Source organism: Crotalus tigris, unplaced genomic scaffold, assembly GCF_016545835.1.
Source record: "Crotalus tigris isolate CLP2741 ecotype Arizona unplaced genomic scaffold, ASM1654583v1 scf7180000017741.1442986301:2390832, whole genome shotgun sequence".
In the NCBI taxonomy this organism is placed as follows: Eukaryota; Metazoa; Chordata; class Lepidosauria; order Squamata; family Viperidae; genus Crotalus; species Crotalus tigris.
Window position 1 is genome coordinate 1,851,723 of NW_024096608.1, and position 18,400 is coordinate 1,870,122.

The 18,400-nt window shown below is 41.4% G+C and overlaps 1 protein-coding gene across 14 annotated transcripts in view; it reads right to left on the minus strand.

Annotated features, from left to right (window-relative positions):
* Window positions 1-18,400, minus strand: part of TJP1 (tight junction protein 1) — a 160,744-nt gene that overhangs the window by 35,808 nt on the left and 106,536 nt on the right. For all 14 annotated transcript variants that reach the window (XM_039340157.1, XM_039340145.1, XM_039340144.1 and 11 more), the window contains 3 exons: window positions 15,374-15,430; window positions 1,869-1,993; window positions 1,340-1,442 (listed from right to left, as the gene is read on the minus strand). In XM_039340157.1, coding sequence (XP_039196091.1) covers window positions 1,340-1,442; window positions 1,869-1,993; window positions 15,374-15,430 — 285 coding nt within the window. The remainder of the gene's footprint in view (window positions 1-1,339; window positions 1,443-1,868; window positions 1,994-15,373; window positions 15,431-18,400) is intronic.

Below are 18,400 nucleotides of genomic sequence, written 5' to 3' on the forward strand. Positions count from 1 at the left end.
TTTTTTTTTTTTTTAATAATATTTAGTTCTCTCCGGCTACACCAAGCTACTCTACAGGTGAGAAGTTACGGAATTCCCAATCCTGCCCCACCAGATAGCTGCCTTGTTTACACGGCAAACACAGTGCTGAGCAGAAAAGCCATGGCATCACCTGAGGCCTTCCTACTTCTGTACAGCTGCAACCCCCCCCCCCCGATCGTCTCAAAGGGGGTCTTGTGAGTACACATTTGAGACCAGGCTGGCTTCGGGCCTTTTCTTCCGGACGGCCATTTGGGCAAAGCTCATTCCTTTCTAGTCTGCAACTCCCTCGCCTTAATGTTCAACACAGATGATGCCCGCTTTGGCTTTGAACCTACAAAGGTTGATAAGCAGATTAAATATACACAGCTACCAAGCCCAGAGAGAGGGGGCCTTTGTACCAGCCAATGTTCTTGGCCAAAGGACCCCGTTCTCCTGCAGAGAGCTGTAGTTAATATTTATGTCGTTTCATAGTCAACAGAACCTTTAATATATCCATGAGCAAAGCTTGTTTTATGTCATGGCTAGAATGGGTTTTCTAGCATTGAATTTCCTTACTAGATCACACCATTAACTCCCTGGTCTCACGAATCCTATACAGCTAGAAACATAAAGAGTCCCCATCTCTCTCTCTCTCGCTCGCTCTCTCTCTCTCTCTCTCTCTCTCACACACACACACACACACACACACACACACACACACAGACACAGACACAGACAAACAAAACTGGGGTTGCCAAGTTGAAGAGAGGGCCATCCTCCATACCCTTGGCTATGCCCATACCATCCATCCATCCATCCATCCCTTTGTATGGCTGCTCACTCAACCCACAACAGGCTAACCAACAACAGAAAAACCAATAATAAGAGAACAACTTAAGACTTAAGAGAACAACTTAAGCAACTCAACCTACTTATAACCAAAGCAGCTATGGGGGGTTTCCTTCACTGCCTGGCCCAACGCCTGGGAGAACCAGATCTTTGAGGCCATAGGCTGAAGGTTGGACCTACTGAATCTTGGTAAGGAGTGGGTGAGGGGTGTCCCTTAGGGCAGGAGACACACAAAATAGGCCTGCTGCCCGGGTCCCATTAGATGGCACGGTTTAATGGAAGAAACCCAGAACCCTGATTTCCAAATTTTCTTCTCCAACCATCTCAGAAGGTGTCCAGCACTGGAGCTACCAACGATTAGCAAAATAATACACAAAGGGATTGAACCAGCATATGATATATGCATCCCACCAAATGACAAACAAACACAATAAGGTAACTGCTTTCCTGAAAGAGAAGAAAGATGGAGAGAGAAAAAGACCCCACTTACAATTTTGGCGTTTTTCCCACTTTTTCTCAGCTGCTGGACGGCGAAAGCGTGCTCCACATTATCCATGGAAACGCCGTTAACCATTGCAACACGATCATTCTCCCTGAAAAGGCAGGTGGGGAAAACAGAAAGTCAGAGAACAGCAAGTTAAGAAGACCCTTCCCTCTACACACAAAGGAAGGAGAACAATTTGGTCAAATCCAGAGGAAGACTAAGAACCAACATTCTTATGTTCTTCTGTCCACTTTGATTTTTGCATTGTTCTTTTTTTTTTTTTTTTTAACATGCAGGTCTCCCAGGCCCAAGGTGAAGAGATGGGGAAGGTCTTTCTGTTTCCCCTTCCCATAATTATGGTCTCAACTGTGGTTGTTAAGTTGAGGGCCACCTGTGAACCCATTACTCTAATGGTGGTTAAGACAGAAGGGAATATTGTGGGAATATTGGATCAGGAGCAAGTGGAATGAGCAGAGAGACCTTCTAGAGAGGCCCCAAGCCCACTCCCCAAAGCCAAGGTTGAGGCAACACTTACTGTAACAGCCCTTCCGCTGGGCCTCCTTTGAGCACATCTGATATGACAATTGAGGTTTCACCACTCTGGAAGTGGGGGTTATCTCTCCCACCGGATATTGCGATGCCGAAGCCAAAGCCAGGGGCCTGAGAAGATCAGAAGGAAGGTTGAAAGTCCAGCTGGACGGAATTCAAGAAAAGGGGAATGTGGGTACCACTTCAGGTGACCTCTTCCACAATCTCAGATGTTCTCCAACATCTCCTCTCCGTGAGACTCCAACCCATCTTAGACCTTGTGGAAAATCATACAGTGACTTCCACAATGAGACCACACATGACAAGAACTGTGAATTAGACCTGCACTAGTAGCGTGTTGAATGTTTTGGGACCATCCAGCTCACAAACGTCATAGAAGACCAGAAGGTGTCCCAGCTTTACCGCTGTTCCAATCCAGTGGTGACCCACCTGGATCTCTCTGTTAAAGTTGGGATGTTTCAATCTCACCAGGACTTGCCTTTCACTTCCCCACACAACTATACACTATCTCAAAACGAGTGAAGGTGTGCTATAAAGCACTTTACCATATCTCTACCCTTGATGCTGCAGACACAGTATTTGCTTCGTGCGATGAAAATACTGTACATTTGTTTTTCATAGTCCAAAAAGAAGTGCAAAAGGTTCTAAATAACCAGTCAAGCAAAGGAGCAGCAAATCCTTTGATCAATCTTCTTCCCGCTGGCTCAAAAAAGCAAATTTCTCTGATCTTTTGATTTTCTGTTTAAAAACTTGCCAGTCAAGGAACAAAATCCAAACAATCCTATCCCGGTTGGGAGGTTAGCCAGTAAATTCCAAAATAAATTGCCAAAAGGAGGGAGAGGAGCCGAAGTGGTGAGAACAATAAACACTTTGGTTTTAGTTTTACAAGCCACAGCCAAATATTTTACCCGAAACACCAACATCTGGCCTTTAAGCCAGCCAAGTAGCAATTGTGGAAACGCCAACCACAAATGTAGACATCACCAAGGGTTCCTAAACTCTAGAGCTTTTTAAAGGCGATCAGCGGAGCAGCTAGATGCAAAATGGAATATGGAAAACCCAACCTATTAAGGCTGATATGATTACTGCAGTCCCGCTAGCCTTGCTCAAAGAGTGATGTGAGAATTGGAAGATTTCCACCATTGCACAGCCAAGCCTTCAGCAGGGGCCAGGGGAACAGCCTACTCGACGCAAATAAAATAACCGAGGAATAAAAATAAGAAGCCCCTCCTAATTTGGACAAAAGAGAAATTGTTGGCTGTGGTTGGGTTAGTGCCAGGCATAAGCGGGGAGGCATAAGATGAAAACCACACAGACAGTTTTTCTTTCTCAATGGGATTCTGCTCATTATGTGCAGAAAATATCACAATGGGAATAAAACTTCCAAAATATTTCTCACACAGTTGGGAAGACATTCTATTATTATTTTTTTTCAATAACGAAAAGCAGGACTTGCCAGGATCTACTCAAGCTGCAGTTCTACTCTGGTGAAAGAAGAATGCAAGTCCCTTTCAGACTCCATTCATTTCCTCTGCCTGTATGACAATCGCTTTTGGAGTGAGTTGCAAGAACTGAGTCCTCTTGCTTCAAAACTGCTGCATTTTATGCAACAGACTTGAGGGTTCTTATGAAATAGCAGCTGGCCCTCGGAAACTGAGATGATCTGCCCTTAAAATTTTCATACACGGCGTGTAGGCGAAGGATTGGCAGAACCTGAGGGTGGAATCAAGAGAGGAACCATCCTAGAATCCCTACGTAGTCACAAATGAACTAAGTCAACCCTCCCTGACTGCCATTGACTTTATTTAACTCCAAACTGATACGCACTATTAGCAATACATCAGGGAACTTGGGTACTACAGACAGAGTTTCTTTCCTTCAATGCAATTTTAAGCCAACATGTAAATCATGTATTTTATAATAACAATTATTATTATGGATCATCGCACAGTCAGCCAGATGTTCAGACTGGATTTGGCATTTTGTCTACCTATCGAGTCCTTACCCAGGACCTGGGATAGGCAGATGTGGATGTTTGATGGTATTACAGGTATCGTCGCAGGATGGAAGCAGTTCCTAGTAAGGCCGCCTTTTGCAATTGACTAATAGCGAATTTGTCAATGCCAATGGTGTTCAAGTGGTGCTCCAGTTGTTTTGGGATTTATATTATTATTATTATTATCGATCATCGCACAGTCAGCCAGATGTTCAGACTGGATTTGGCATTTTGTCTACCTATCGAGTCCTTACCCAGGACCTGGGATAGGCAGATGTGGATGTTTGATGGTATTACAGATATCGTCGCAGGATGGAAGCAGTTCCTAATAAGGCCGCCTTTTGCAATTGACTAATAGCGAATTTGTCAATGCCAATGGTGTTCAAGTGGTGCTCCAGTTGTTTTGGGATTGCACCCAAGGAGCCTATGACTATTGGTACTACCCTTGCTTGCTTTTGCCACAGTCTTTCTATTTCTATTTGTAGGTCTTTGTATTTTGTTATCTTCTCCAGTTCTTTCTCTTCTATTCTGCTATCTCCAGGCACTGCCAAATCCACTATCCAGACTTTTTTGTATTATTATTATTATTATTATTATTATTATTATTATTATTATGGATCATCGCACAGTCAGCCAGATGTTCAGACTGGATTTGGCATTTTGTCTACCTATCGAGTCCTTACCCAGGACCTGGGATAGGCAGATGTGGATGTTTGATGGTATTACAGATATCGTCGCAGGATGGAAGCAGTTCCTAATAAGGCCGCCTTTTGCAATTGACTAATAGCGAATTTGTCAATGCCAATGTGTTCAAGTGGTGCTCCAGTTGTTTTGGGATTGCACCCAAGGAGCCTATGACTATTGGTACTACCCTTGCTTGCTTTTGCCACAGTCTTTCTATTTCTATTTGTAGGTCTTTGTATTTTGTTATCTTCTCCAGTTCTTTCTCTTCTATTTTGCTATCTCCAGGCACTGCCACATCCACTATCCAGACTTTTTGTATTATTATTATTATTATTATTATTATTATATTATTATTATTATTATTATTATGGATCATCGCACAGTCAGCCAGATGTTCAGACTGGATTTGGCATTTTGTCTACCTATCGAGTCCTTACCCAGGACCTGGGATAGGCAGATGTGGATGTTTGATGGTATTACAGATATCGTCGCAGGATGGAAGCAGTTCCTAATAAGGCCGCCTTTTGCAATTGACTAATAGCGAATTTGTCAATGCCAATGGTGTTCAAGTGGTGCTCCAGTTGTTTTGGGATTGCACCCAAGGAGCCTATGACTATTGGTACTACCCTTGCTTGCTTTTGCCACAGTCTTTCTATTTCTATTTGTAGGTCTTTGTATTTTGTTATCTTCTCCAGTTCTTTCTCTTCTATTCTGCTGTCTCCAGGCACTGCCACGTCCACTATCCAGACTTTTTTGTCTTTCTTATCGACAATTGTTAAGTCTGGGGTGTTATGTTGCAGGTGCTTGTCTGTTTGAATTCTGAAGTCCCAGAGCAGTTTAATTTTATCATTTTCTATGACTTTCTCTATTTTATGATCCCACCAGTTTTTGCTTACAGGCAAATGATATTTTTTGCAGATCTTCCAATGCACCATTGTTGCTACTTTGTCATGCCGCTGCTTGTAATCAGTCTGTGCAATCTTCTTGCAACAGCTTACCAAGTGGTCCACTGTTTCTTCAGCTTCTTTGCATAGGCGGCACTTACTGTCTGTTGCTGTCTTCTCAATTTTGACTTTGTATGCATTTGTCCTTAAGGCTTGTCTTGTGCAGCCAGAATTAGTCCCTCGGTCTCTTTCTTCAATTTTCCTGCTCTTAGCCATTGCCAGGTCTTGTTATTATCTGCTTTCCCAGCTATTTTTTTAATGTATTGGCCATGTAGTGCTTTGTCTTCCCATGCCTCTATTCTGTTCTTCATTTGGTCTTTCTTGTAGGCCAGTTTGGTCTCTCCAGTAGTTAGTAAGCCTTCCTGATATACTAATTTCAGTGCATCTTCATCATTGTTCTTCAGATATTCTTCCAAAGCCATTTTTTCTTCTTCAACCATCTGATGTACTTGTAGCATTCCACGCCCACCTATTTGCCTTGGTAGATAAAGTCTATCAATGTCACTGCGTGGATGAGGGCATGATTCATTGTCATTATTTTTCTGGTCTGCCTATCCATTGCTTTTAGTTCTGCTTGAGTCCAGTCCACTATTCCAGCTGTGTACCTAATGACTGGGATTGCCCAGGTGTTGATTGCCTTTATGGTATTTCCTCCATTGAGTTTGGACTTTAAGATCTTCTTCACTCTCTTGATGTATTCACCTCTAATCTTTTTCTTGACTTCAGTGTGCTTGATGTTGTCAGCTTGAAGAATACCCAAGTATTTGTAGTACTCTTCCTCATCCAGACTCTTAATGTTATTTTCGTGGGGCATCTTGATTCCTTCAGTTTTCACTATTTTTTCTTGTTTGATAGTAAGTGTGGCACATTTGTCCAAGCCAAACTCCATTACAATATCTTGGCTATATATACGGACAGTGTTGAGCAGCGATTCTATTTCAGATGATGTTTTTCCATACAGCTTCAGATCATCCATGTAAAGGAGGTGGGATAGTCTAGCAGATGTTTTTGATGTTTGATAGCCATGTCCTGAGTTATTCAGTATTGTTGACAGAGGAAACAGTGCAATAACAAATAGTAATGGTGATAATGAATCTCCTTGAAATATTCCTCTCTTGATATTAACCTCTCCCAGCTTTCTCACCATTGATCTGCAACTGTGTCTTCCATTGTGCCATCAATCTTTGCACAAATTTTCTGATGTTTCTACTGACTCCTGTTATTTCTAGGCACTTTATTATCCAATCATGTGGCAGAGAGTCAAATGCCTTTTTGTAGTCAATCCATGCCACATTCAGGTTGGTCTTCCTTCTCTTGCAGTTTTCCAAGATCATTTTGTCTATTAGGAGTTGATCTTTTGTTCCTCTGCTATTGGGGCGGTTTCCTTTCTGCTCAGGTGGAAAGAGATTGTTTTCAACTAGATGCTGTTGTACTGCATCAGCTATCACACCAGTTAGTAATTTGAAAGTTGTTGGTAAGCAGGTAATTGGCCTGTAGTTACCTGGTGTTGCCCCTTTTGCTGGATTTTTCATTATTAGGTAGGTTTTCCCAGTTGTTAGCCACTTTTCAATTTCTCCTCCTTGTAGTACATTGTTGAACTGCTTGGCAATGAGTGGGTGTATAACAGTTAGATGTTTCAACCAAAACCCATGCAGTTCATCTTCACCTGGTGCTGACCAATTTTTGATTTTCTTTGCTCTTTTTTCTACCATTTTTGTTGTTATTACTAGTTCTTTCATTTCAACTTCTGTTTTATTTGCATCCACCTCTTTTAACCAAGCCGCATCCTTGTTGTATTTCTTTGGGTTATCCCATATCTGCTTCCAGAACTGCACTGTTTCTTCCTTGTCAGGTACTGACTGATTCCTTGCAGTTTCTCCATTGATGGATTGGTAGAAACGTTTCTGATTGGATTGAAATTGGAGGTTCTGCCTATAGTTTGCAATTCGAGCTTCATATCTACTGATTTTCCTGGCTATAGCTGTTATTTGTTGCTTTATTATTTCCAGTGCTTCCTTGATCTTCCTTGTTTCTAAGTGGTATTTCTTGATTAGATATTCTTTGGTCTTCTTGTTCTTCAGCTTCTTTTCTTTCATCTGTTCTAGCTTGCTTGCATGTGATCTTAACTTGCTGATCTTATTTTCTAGTCTAACCTTCCATTTTTCTGGTGCACTGTTTGTTTGTTTTTCTTCTTTGTTGATTTTGCATCCCAGGTATTCTGTTATAACTGCAGCTGTGCTGTACATTAGTTGGTTTGTTTCTTGCAGTGAATTGGTGCTTATACTTGCTATTGCAGTATTTGCATCTTTTAATGCTTGTGCTAGCTGTTTCTTTGAAACAAGCTTCAATGCAGGCAGCCTTATTCTGTTGTTTTTGTGCTGTTCTAGATGCTCAGTTATTCTTTGTTTCAATTCTTTTATTTCTTTAGTTAGAGGGTTTTGTTCTTCCTGAGTAGAGGTGCCTGGTTTCCAAATGAGAACAGTTGTATATTTCTGCTAGATTCCTTCACTGCCAACTCCCCCTGGTTAGCCTCTACATTCTGAATTACTTCTGGTAAGGCTTTGATTTCTTTGCCCTGGGTAAACCTTTGCAGTTCGTCCAATTCTGTTTCTGTGAATATTTTGTTTCGTGTTATAAATCGGCGTTGATCTGCTAGTCTCTGTTCTGTTATTTCTGATTCTGGATGTTGTTCTTTCCAGAACTGGTGCATTCGTTTTAGATATCCTCTTCTTGTTGGACTTGATCTGTAGTAACAGATCATTATTTCTTTGTTTTCCATCACTGTGTATCTGCGACGGGTAAACACCTTTTCTTCCAGTAGTTCTGCAGCTGCTGGCCCTGGTTGCTCAGCCAACAGTCCTGAGTCCTGTAACCCATTTTTCACCAGATATCCAGGAACTCCAATATCTAGTGCGGACCTTGTTAACCCGGGCGACGTCCGAGCCGGTATGGCATTCTGCAATTTACGTCTCACCATATTTTTTATGGGAGAGACACTCTTTGTCTGACTCCTCTGATGAGACCTGTCCAGTATGGTTGAACCTCTGGCATAGCTCTCATCTTCCTCAGAGTACACAAGCCCCACAACCACGTCAAGGTAGTGCCTCACTGGGGGATTATTATTATTATTATTATTATTATTAATTATTTATTATTAAAAACTGCTCTGGACTTCAGAATTCAAACAGACAAGCACCTGCAACATAACACCCCAGACTTAACAATTGTCGATAAGAAAGACAGAAAAGTCTGGATAGTGGACGTGGCAGTGCCTGGAGACAGCAGAATAGAAGAGAAAGAACTGGAGAAGATAACAAAATACAAAGACCTACAAATAGAAATAGAAAGACTGTGGCAAAAGCAAGCAAGGGTAGTACCAATAGTAATAGGCTCCTTGGGTGCAATCCCAAAACAACTGGAGCACCACTTGAACACCATTGGCATTGACAAATTCGCTATTAGTCAATTGCAAAAGGCGGCCTTACTAGGAACTGCTTCCATCCTGCGACGATACCTGTAATACCATCAAACATCCACATCTGCCTATCCCAGGTCCTGGGTAAGGACTTAATAGGTAGACAAAATGCCAAATCCAGTCTGAACATCTGGCTGACTGTATATATAATAATAACAACAACAACAACAACACCCACTCATTGCCAAGCAGTTCAACAATATACTACAAGGAGGAGAAATTGAAAAGTGGCTAACAACCGGGAAAACCTACCTAATAATGAAAAATCCAGCAAAAGGGGCAACACCAGGTAACTACAGGCCAATTACCTGCTTACCAACAACTTTCAAATTACTAACTGGTGTGGTAGCTGATGCAGTACAACAGCATCTAGTTGAAAACAATCTCTTTCCACCTGAGCAGAAAGGAAACCGCCCCAATAGCAGAGGAACAAAAGATCAACTCCTAATAGACAAAATGAAAAACTGCAAGAAAGGAAGACCAACCTGAATGTGGCATGGATTGACTACAAAAAGGCATTTGACTCTCTGCCACATGACTGGATAATCAAGTGCCTAGAAATAACAGGAGTCAGTAGAAACATCAGAAAATTTGTGCAAAGATCGATGGCACAATGGAAGACACAGTTGCAGATCAATGGTGAGAGACTGGGAGAGGTTAATATCAAGAGAGGAATATTTCAAGGAGATTCATTATCACCATTACTATTTGTTATTTCACTGTTTCCTCTGTCAACAATACTGAATAACTCAGGACATGGCTATCAAACATCAAAAACATCTGCCAGACTATCCCACCTCCTTTACATGGATGATCTGAAGCTATATGGAAAAACATCATCTGAAATAGAATCGCTGCTCAACACTGTCCATATATATAGCCAAGATATTGTTATGGAGTTTGGCTTGGACAAATGTGCCACACTTACTATCAAACAAGGAAAAGTAGTGAAAACTGAAGGAATCAAGATGCCCCACGAAAATAACATTAAGAGTCTGGATGAGGAAGAGTACTACAAATACTTGGGTATCCTTCAAGCTGACAACATCAAGCACACTGAAGTCAAGAAAAAGATTAGAGGTGAATACATCAAGAGAGTGAAGAAGATCTTAAAGTCCAAACTCAATGGAGGAAATACCATAAAGGCAATCAACACCTGGGCAATCCCAGTCATTAGGTACACAGCTGGAATAGTGGACTGGACTCAAGCAGAACTAAAAGCAATGGATAGGCAGACCAGAAAAATAATGACAATGAATCATGCCCTTCATCCACGCAGTGACATTGATAGACTTTATCTACCAAGGCAAATAGGTGGGCGTGGAATGCTACAAGTACATCAGATGGTTGAAGAAGAAAAAAAAGAATATCTGAAGAACTTTGGAAGAATATCTGAAGAACAATGATGAAGATGCACTGAAATTAGTATATCAGGAAGGCTTACTGACTACTGGAGAGACCAAACTGGCCTACCAGAAAGACCAAATGAAGAACAGAATAGAGGCATGGGAAGACAAAGCACTACATGGCCAATACATTAAAAAATAGCTGGAAAGCAGATAATAATAAGACCTGGCAATGGCTAAGAGCAGGAAAATTGAAGAAAGAGACCGAGGGACTAATTCTGGCTGCACAAGACCAAACCTTAAGGACAAATGCATATAAAGTCAAAATTGAGAAGACAGCAACAGACAGTTAAGTGCCACCTATGCAAAGAAGCTGAAGAAACAGTGGACCACCTGGTAAGCTGTTGCAAGAAGATTGCACAACTGACTACAAGCAGCGGCATGACAAAGTAGCAACAATGGTGCATTGGAAGATCTGCAAAAAATATCATTTGCCTGTAAGCAAAAACTGGTGGGATCATAAAATAGAGAAAGTCATAGAAAATGATAAAATTAAACTGCTCTGGGACTTCAGAATTCAAACAGACAAGCACCTGCAACATAACACCCCAGACTTAACAATTGTTGATAAGAAAGACAAAAATAGTGGACGTGGCAGTGCCTGGAGACAGAATAGATGAGAAAGAACTGGAGAAGATAACAAAATACAAAGACCTACAAATAGAAATAGAAAGACTGTGGCAAAAGCAAGCAAGGGTAGTACCAATAGTCATAGGCGCCCAAAACAACTGGAGCACCACTTAAACACCATTGGCATTGACAAATTCGCTACTAGCCAATTGCAAAAGGCGGCCTTACTAGGAACTGCTTCCATCCTGCGACGATATCTTAATACCATCAAACATCCACATCTGCCTATCCCAGGTCCTGGGTAAGGACTCGATAAGTAGACAAAATGCCAAATCCAGTCTGAACATCTGATGACTGTGCGATGATCCATAAAAATAAAAGTTGGAAGGGAACTTGGAGGTCATCTAGTCCAACCCCCTGCTCAGGCAGGAAACCCTATACCATTTCGGCCATCCAGTCTCTTCTTAAAAACTTCCAGTGTTGGAGCATTCACCGCTTCTGGAGGCAGGTTGTTCCACTGGTTAATTGTCCTCACTGTCAGGAAGTTTCTCCTTAGTTCTAGGTTGCTTCTCTCCTTGATTAGTTTCCATCCGTTGCTTCTTGTCCTGCCTTCTGGTGCTTTGGAGAATAGCTTGACTCCCTCTTCTTTGGGGCAGCCCGAGATACTGGAACACTGCTATCGTGTACCCCCCCCCCCCACCGGTCCTTCTCTTCATTAAACTAGACATACCCAATTCCAGCAGCCATTCCTTGTATGCTTTAGCCTCCAGTCCCCTAATCATCTTTGTTGCTCTTCTCTGTACTCTTTCTAGAGTCTCAACTTCTTTTTTACATCATGGTGACCAAAGCTGGATGCCGTATTCCAAGTGTGGCCTTACCAAGGCATTGTAAAGTGGTATTAATATTTCACGCGATCTTGATTCTATCCCTCTGTTAATGCAGCCTAGCACTGTATTGGCCTTTTTGGCAGCTGCAGCACACTGCTGGCTCATATTTAAGTGATTGTCCACTAGGACTTTGAGGTCCCTCTCACAGTTACTACTATTGAGCAAGGTACCCCCTATACTATACCTATACATTTGGTTTTTCTTGCCTAAATGTAGAACCTTACTTTTTTCACCATTAAATTTCATTTTGTTAGATAGTGCCCAGTGTTCAAGTCTGTCCAGATCCTCCTGTATCTTAAGCCTGTCTTCTGGAGTGTTGGCTATTCCTGCCAGCTTGGTGTCATCTGCAAATTTGATGGTTTCCCCATCTATCCCCTCGTGCAAATTGTTGATGAAGAGGCTGAAGAGCACTGGGCCTAGAACAAAGCCCTGGGGCACCCCACTACACACTTCCCTCCATGTAGATGCAGTTCCATTGAGGACCACATGCTGAGTACGGCCGGTCAGCCAGCTACGGATCCATCTGGTGGTGATGCTGTCTAACCCACATTTTTCTATCTTATCAAGTAGTAGGTTGTGATATACTTTATCAAATGCCTTACTGAAGTCCAAGTAAATTATATCCACAGCATTCCTCTGATCCACTAATTTTGTCACTTGGTCAAAGAATGCAATAAGATTTGTCTGGCATGATCTGTTTTTGACAAACACATGTTGGCTTTTAGTAATGACTTTGTTTGCCTCTAGGTGTTCGCTGATTCATTGTTTGAATTCAATTTAATTGGACCTTCATTTGTGGACCTGATCTTTCGCACCTGGACAGTGCGGAAATATTATGAAGTGTCTTTTTAGCCCTCCCCCCTCAAATGGCTACTCAAGAAAGAACAGTAGCTTTCTCGGAATTGGGGTGACAACTAGAAGAACAAGGGCTGTTTTATTCTGCTGTAAGAAGGAATTCAGAAGAGCATAAAGATGTCAACATTCTTCCTTCTTGTGTGAACTTTCTCTACAGGCTGCGCAGCGCCAGGGTTGAGCTCTCCCAAACGTAGACCAACATCCAGATGGCATTTTTACTTATTAACACAACCCATCCTAAAGACAGGCAAATTCTGCCTTAATGAAATATTAGAGAGGAGGCAGTTGCATCAACATTGAGTTTTACTTCTCATTTATCAAGTCGGTCAGTCTTTCTCAACCTTGGTGACTTTATAATCTGTGAACTTCCAACTCCCAGAATTCCCTAGCCAACACAGCTGGCTGGAGAATTCTGGGAGTTGAAGTCCCTCCCCTCATTTTAAAGTAAACACTCAAGTACCTGATTCAGGAGTTATGACCATCTCAGGTTGTTGGTTTGAAGGCCAAATCCTGGGTATGTGTATGGTTAGAAGTTGTGTGTGAAAGTTGTTGGAATGTTCCAAGGGGCCTTGTCAAATCTTCCCACTATTTATAGCTGGTAGGAAGTTTCAATCAACCATAATCTCATTCTCTGTTGGCCTCACCAAGAAGGAGAAAGAGCAAAACTCCACCAAGGCCATCTCCTTTCCCGCTCTAATTCGGAAAGCAGATGCCCTTCGTAGCAAGCCGAGGAGGTAATCTCGCTTTGGCCAAATCCAAGTTTTAATCAAGAATCAGAGGAAGCTGAAAATCTCCTCCAGGACGTCTGTTTCCGTTGAGAAAACAGGCTCAGAAAAGCTGTTTTTCCAAGCAGGAATTAAAGAGCATCTGGTGTCCTTTTTTTGTCTCCTGCACAACTCTGAAACCCTCTCAGTTGGACTGGGTGCTCCAGGCTGCCATCCGAGCAGTGCAGTTCCGATTCTGGGAACAGTGACGGACTGAAGCACTGAACTATTTTTTCCACCTCCGTTCATCTCTGAATATTAGTACAGGCAGTCCTCAACTTGCGACAGTCCATTTAGTGACGGTTCAAAGTTACAACAGCACTGAAAAAAGTGAGTTGTGACCACTTTACACACTTACAACTGTTGCAGCATTCCCCCGTGGTCACGTGATCCAAATTCGGACACTTGGCACCTGACTCGTATTTACTGTGGTGTCCCGGGGTGTGTGTATGTGTGTGTTCCCCTTTTGTGACCTTCCGACAAGCCAAGCCAGTGGGGGAGCCAGGTTCACTTAGCGACCGTGTTTTACTAACACAACAGAGATTCACTTAACACCCGTGTTACTAAGTTGACCCCTGCAGTGCGGTTCACTCATCAACAGAGGTGAGAAAGGCTGTAAAACGGGGCTAAACTCCCTTAAATGTCTCACTCAGCAACAGAAAAACTGGGGCTGAATTATGGTCGTAAGCCGAGAACTGCCTGTATGTACAAAATCACTTTATTCCATCTTTTTAGCTTTCCATATTTAAAAAAGAGGGGGGGGGAGTGGAAGAGCAAGAAATAATCGAGCCTTTAGTTCTTCCGGCCACAGGGAAATATACGGAGATGAATGAACTCGGCTATCGGGGAAAGGGATCACTTGACTCAACAATCTAGATTCCTAATGTTACAACAGTTTTATGGAGTAGCTCACGACAGTGTAATCCAACTAGGCTGGTATTTAACCACACTTAAGTGCATGTTGTATACACCTTGTTGGATAATGTCTAGTCATGTACAAACTGGTTCAGCTGCTGTTTAATTCTTGAGCAACTGAGCAATTTGTCCACTAGCTGCCTGGTCGATCCTTTCTAACTTCTGTTTTGGATTTTTGGGGATCTTATTACAGGTTGTAAGTCCTTGACTTACCAACGTTTGTTTAGTGACATTGGAAGTTACGACAACATTGGAAAAAGGGACTTAGGGCTGTTTTTTACACGACTGTTGCAGCATCTCCCCACAGTCACGTGATCAAAATTTGGATGCTCGGCATCTGGTTCATATTTATGACGGTAGCAGCATCCCGGGAGGAGGAGGTGTCACGTGATCCCCTTTTGCGACCTTCTGACAAGCATGGGGGAGCCAGACTCACTTAACAACCGTTTTACTAGCTTATCAACCGGAGTGATTCACTTAACAACTATGGTAGAAAATGTTGTCAAATGGGGCAAAACTCACTTAACAACTGTCTCACTTAGCAACATAAACATTGGGCTCAAAATTGTGGTTGTAAGTTGAGGACTGCCTCTATAAGACCATCCAGGGATTTCTTCTGGAGCACCACAAAATCTCTTTGGGAAAAAGGCGAATGAAAAATCAAAATAAAATGAATGTGCAATATTCAAACTCCATTGGGTTGTGCTATAAAACCCCATTTACTGTACAGCATCATGAAGCACAATAAAATGCTAAGGTTTATAGAAGACAATCCTTGGGGATGGGGGAATCCCATCTAATTCCAAATTGTGGAAAGAAATTTGGTCAAAGGACATAATAAATTATCCTAGGCTGTTTTCGATGATACCAATTTCAAACAAAGGAGGAAGACATTTTGCTCTGATTTTAACTTCTTAAAAAGATCCTTATTTTTCTTGCTGCTTTCAAGAACATTCTGGATTTTTTATCACAGAAATGTTGTTTTAGAAACTCACCCTGTGAAGCGTCACTGTGTGTTGTTCCCATATGGCGGTTTCTTCCATTGTTGTGCTCTGATTAAAGGAGAAAAAAAATCAGAATTAATTTCACTAATTAACTTTTGTAAAACTGTAATCTGAAGCATGCAAGAGCCACTTTCAAAATGACTTTGGTTGCTGCTTGAAAGTCCAAGTCAAACCAACTGTGTGTTTTATGGCTTTTAAATTATGATCATAGTGCTATTCAATCCCTTTTTTTAGCTTAAAAAAGCTATTATAAACATTTATACAATAGTTTTCATTTTTGTAAAACCAAAAATTATAATGAACTAGCACAGCAAACTCATATATTAAATGCTTATAAAACGCATGTACTCCAAAGGTTAACCAAACATACCCAGAAATCAAAAATCTCTTCCCATAAAAAAAAAATACTTCCTGTACATAAAATAATTGAACGCATAAGGATGGAAGGATAATGAAGTACCCACAGTAGAAGACTGAATTATAAAACTGACTGAGCCTGCAGAAATGGTGAAGCTGATCAGTTTGGTCAGGGAACAAAAAAACAATGAAATATTTTTTTAAGAAGCTAGAAGTCTTATATGGATTTTTGTTGTTGTTGAAAGAAGAAACAACTTTATGGATTTGAGGATTAAAAATGGTTGAAGAGAGAGAAGAAAAAAATAGTATGTCAATTATCTGATAGAAAGAAGAGCAGACATTTAATTCTATGCTTTCTTTTTTTGTTTTTTTCTTTCCTTTTTTCTTTATTCTTTTAGTCTGTTACACTTTTATTGCATTGAAAAATTCTCATAAAAATAGCCCGTGTGTGTGTGTGTGTGTGTGTGTGTGTGTGTGTGTGTTCAACTTTGCTCATATTCTTTATTTAGGAATATAATGCGGACAGGATTGGCTCCATACCCAATGCTGGGGGGGAAAAAAGAATTTTGGAGCAGGTACATCTATTCGGAGACCCCTTTCCGACACTGGATGCAAAAAATAGCAAAACCCTAATTATGACAAACCTCTGTGGATGATCAGCCTTGTTGACAAAAGTAGTAACAACCTCAAGGGTCACTTTCAGAGTGTTATCGGGGCCAAATGCCGACCCAGGGAAAAAAACGGGAAATGGGTCAAGGCAAGGATTGGAGAGACCACCGCAACCTTTGTAAAAAAAAGGATTATTTTTGCATTAGCTCTGGAAGCATTCCAGGGCCAATCCTATTGAGAAAACCCTTCCCCCGTCCTCATCCCCCCACCCCAACTAAATGACCTGCTTGCAAACGGGGTTTCCCGCCTCTGCTCCTAAAATCCCCGAAAAATTAAAAAGCAGCGTCAGAATCTGAGGCAGCAAAAGGCACGGATCTTCTTCCAGCCTGCACAAAATTGGACCACCTTCACCCCAGAGTCGCTCATGTTATCTCAATGACCTAAAAGGAGCAACCAGATCCAGTTACCGTCACTTATAATGTCTGGTGGTTTTTGGCCTGCTGTGCTTTTCCACTCATTGTTTTAGAAAAAGTCCCACCCCTGGTTGCTTTGTCGAAGGGGGGGGGGGATACTAAACCTGGCACACATTTTATTCTAGCCAGGAGGATTAGGGCAGGTGAGCCGCTGTGCAGGAAAGTCACGTTTAATCGACGCTGCAGTTGCACAAGACACTCATCTGCTCCCCGGTGAACAAGGATTAAAAAGAAAAAAAAGGTTCCCATCCAATTTTAATTTATTTTTCTTTGTTTTTTCCTCAAGCGAGATGGCAGCTGGATCAGAGGAACCCTTGTAATTTAGGTTGTGAAAGTAGCTGAGTTTTCAGAAGGGATAAAAACCAAGGCGCAAGGAGAGAAAACGAAGGAGTCAGACGGACTTTTACAACCTCTAAATCTTCCCGGTCTTTAAGCCTGGCATCCTTCAGAGCTGACCTTGCCAAAGCTAGTTTACAAGGAAGAACAAACAGAAAGGGATGGAAAGAATATCCCGGAAGCTTCAGACAGGAAGAAGAACAATTCCTGAATTGTTAAAAACTAAAGCGTGAGGCGGGAGAATTTCGTAATATTGATTTTTGTTCTTCCGTGCCAATCAGATGTGTGCCAGTGTTAGGAGTCATGGAGAAAAAAGCGTTGCTGCATCCTACTTCTTTCCTCAGCCCAGAATCTGGCCCTCCCACGGGACTAAAACACAACGCTGGGTGTTTGTTTTGTGTTTTGTAGGGACCCAGATTACTATTGTGTGACTTCAGGCTTCGCTTAAGGGGGTCAAAAAAGCAAGGGTGACTTTTAAAAAAAGAGACAAGAGGCAAATCTTTTCCCCAAACTGATTTTTGAAAAAAAAGATGCACCCAGTGAATTTTGATTTAACGCTTGCTGGTATCTGAATATTCAGACAGATGCAAAAGCCAAGATGTTTCTTCGGAAAATCAAATATATTATCAGATTTCTTTCAAGAAACGTCCTTCCCGTTCCCTTTGCCTATTTCCAACATTTAGCAAATGCCAGTCAGCATTCAGTTCAAGGTGTGTGAGGCATTCTTATAAAAAAGTCTTTTAATTAGAAAACAAAAACATTGATGAGTTACTGGAAAAGAACTACTCTGCTGCTATGTTGGGTGCCCCCATTCTGCCAGTTTAAAAATGCCAGCCTTGGAACAAGAGACACCCCACTTAAATACTAGTTCATTGCAAAATAATAATAATAATAATAATAATTTTTTTAAAAAAAACACCCAATGATTTATCTCAGTTCTGTCAGAATGCTGCAGAAATTTGTTTGTTTGTATTTCATATTTCTTATCTGTCCATCTCCCTTGAAGAGGGATGCTTGACGGTGTCCAGTTTAACCAATAAAATTAAATACTGAAATCAGAATAATTTAAGATTAAAAGCTTTAAAGGTATAAAACATGTTACAAAATCCATTTGTCTTGGTTTCCAAAAAAGAGATAAAATAAAAATTGCATTTCTGTTTCATTGGAATGGCCTGGACATTCTCGAGGCAGCCAGAAGAAAACAGTGCTTACAGAACTTGGGAAAGAGTTCAAATATTCTGAA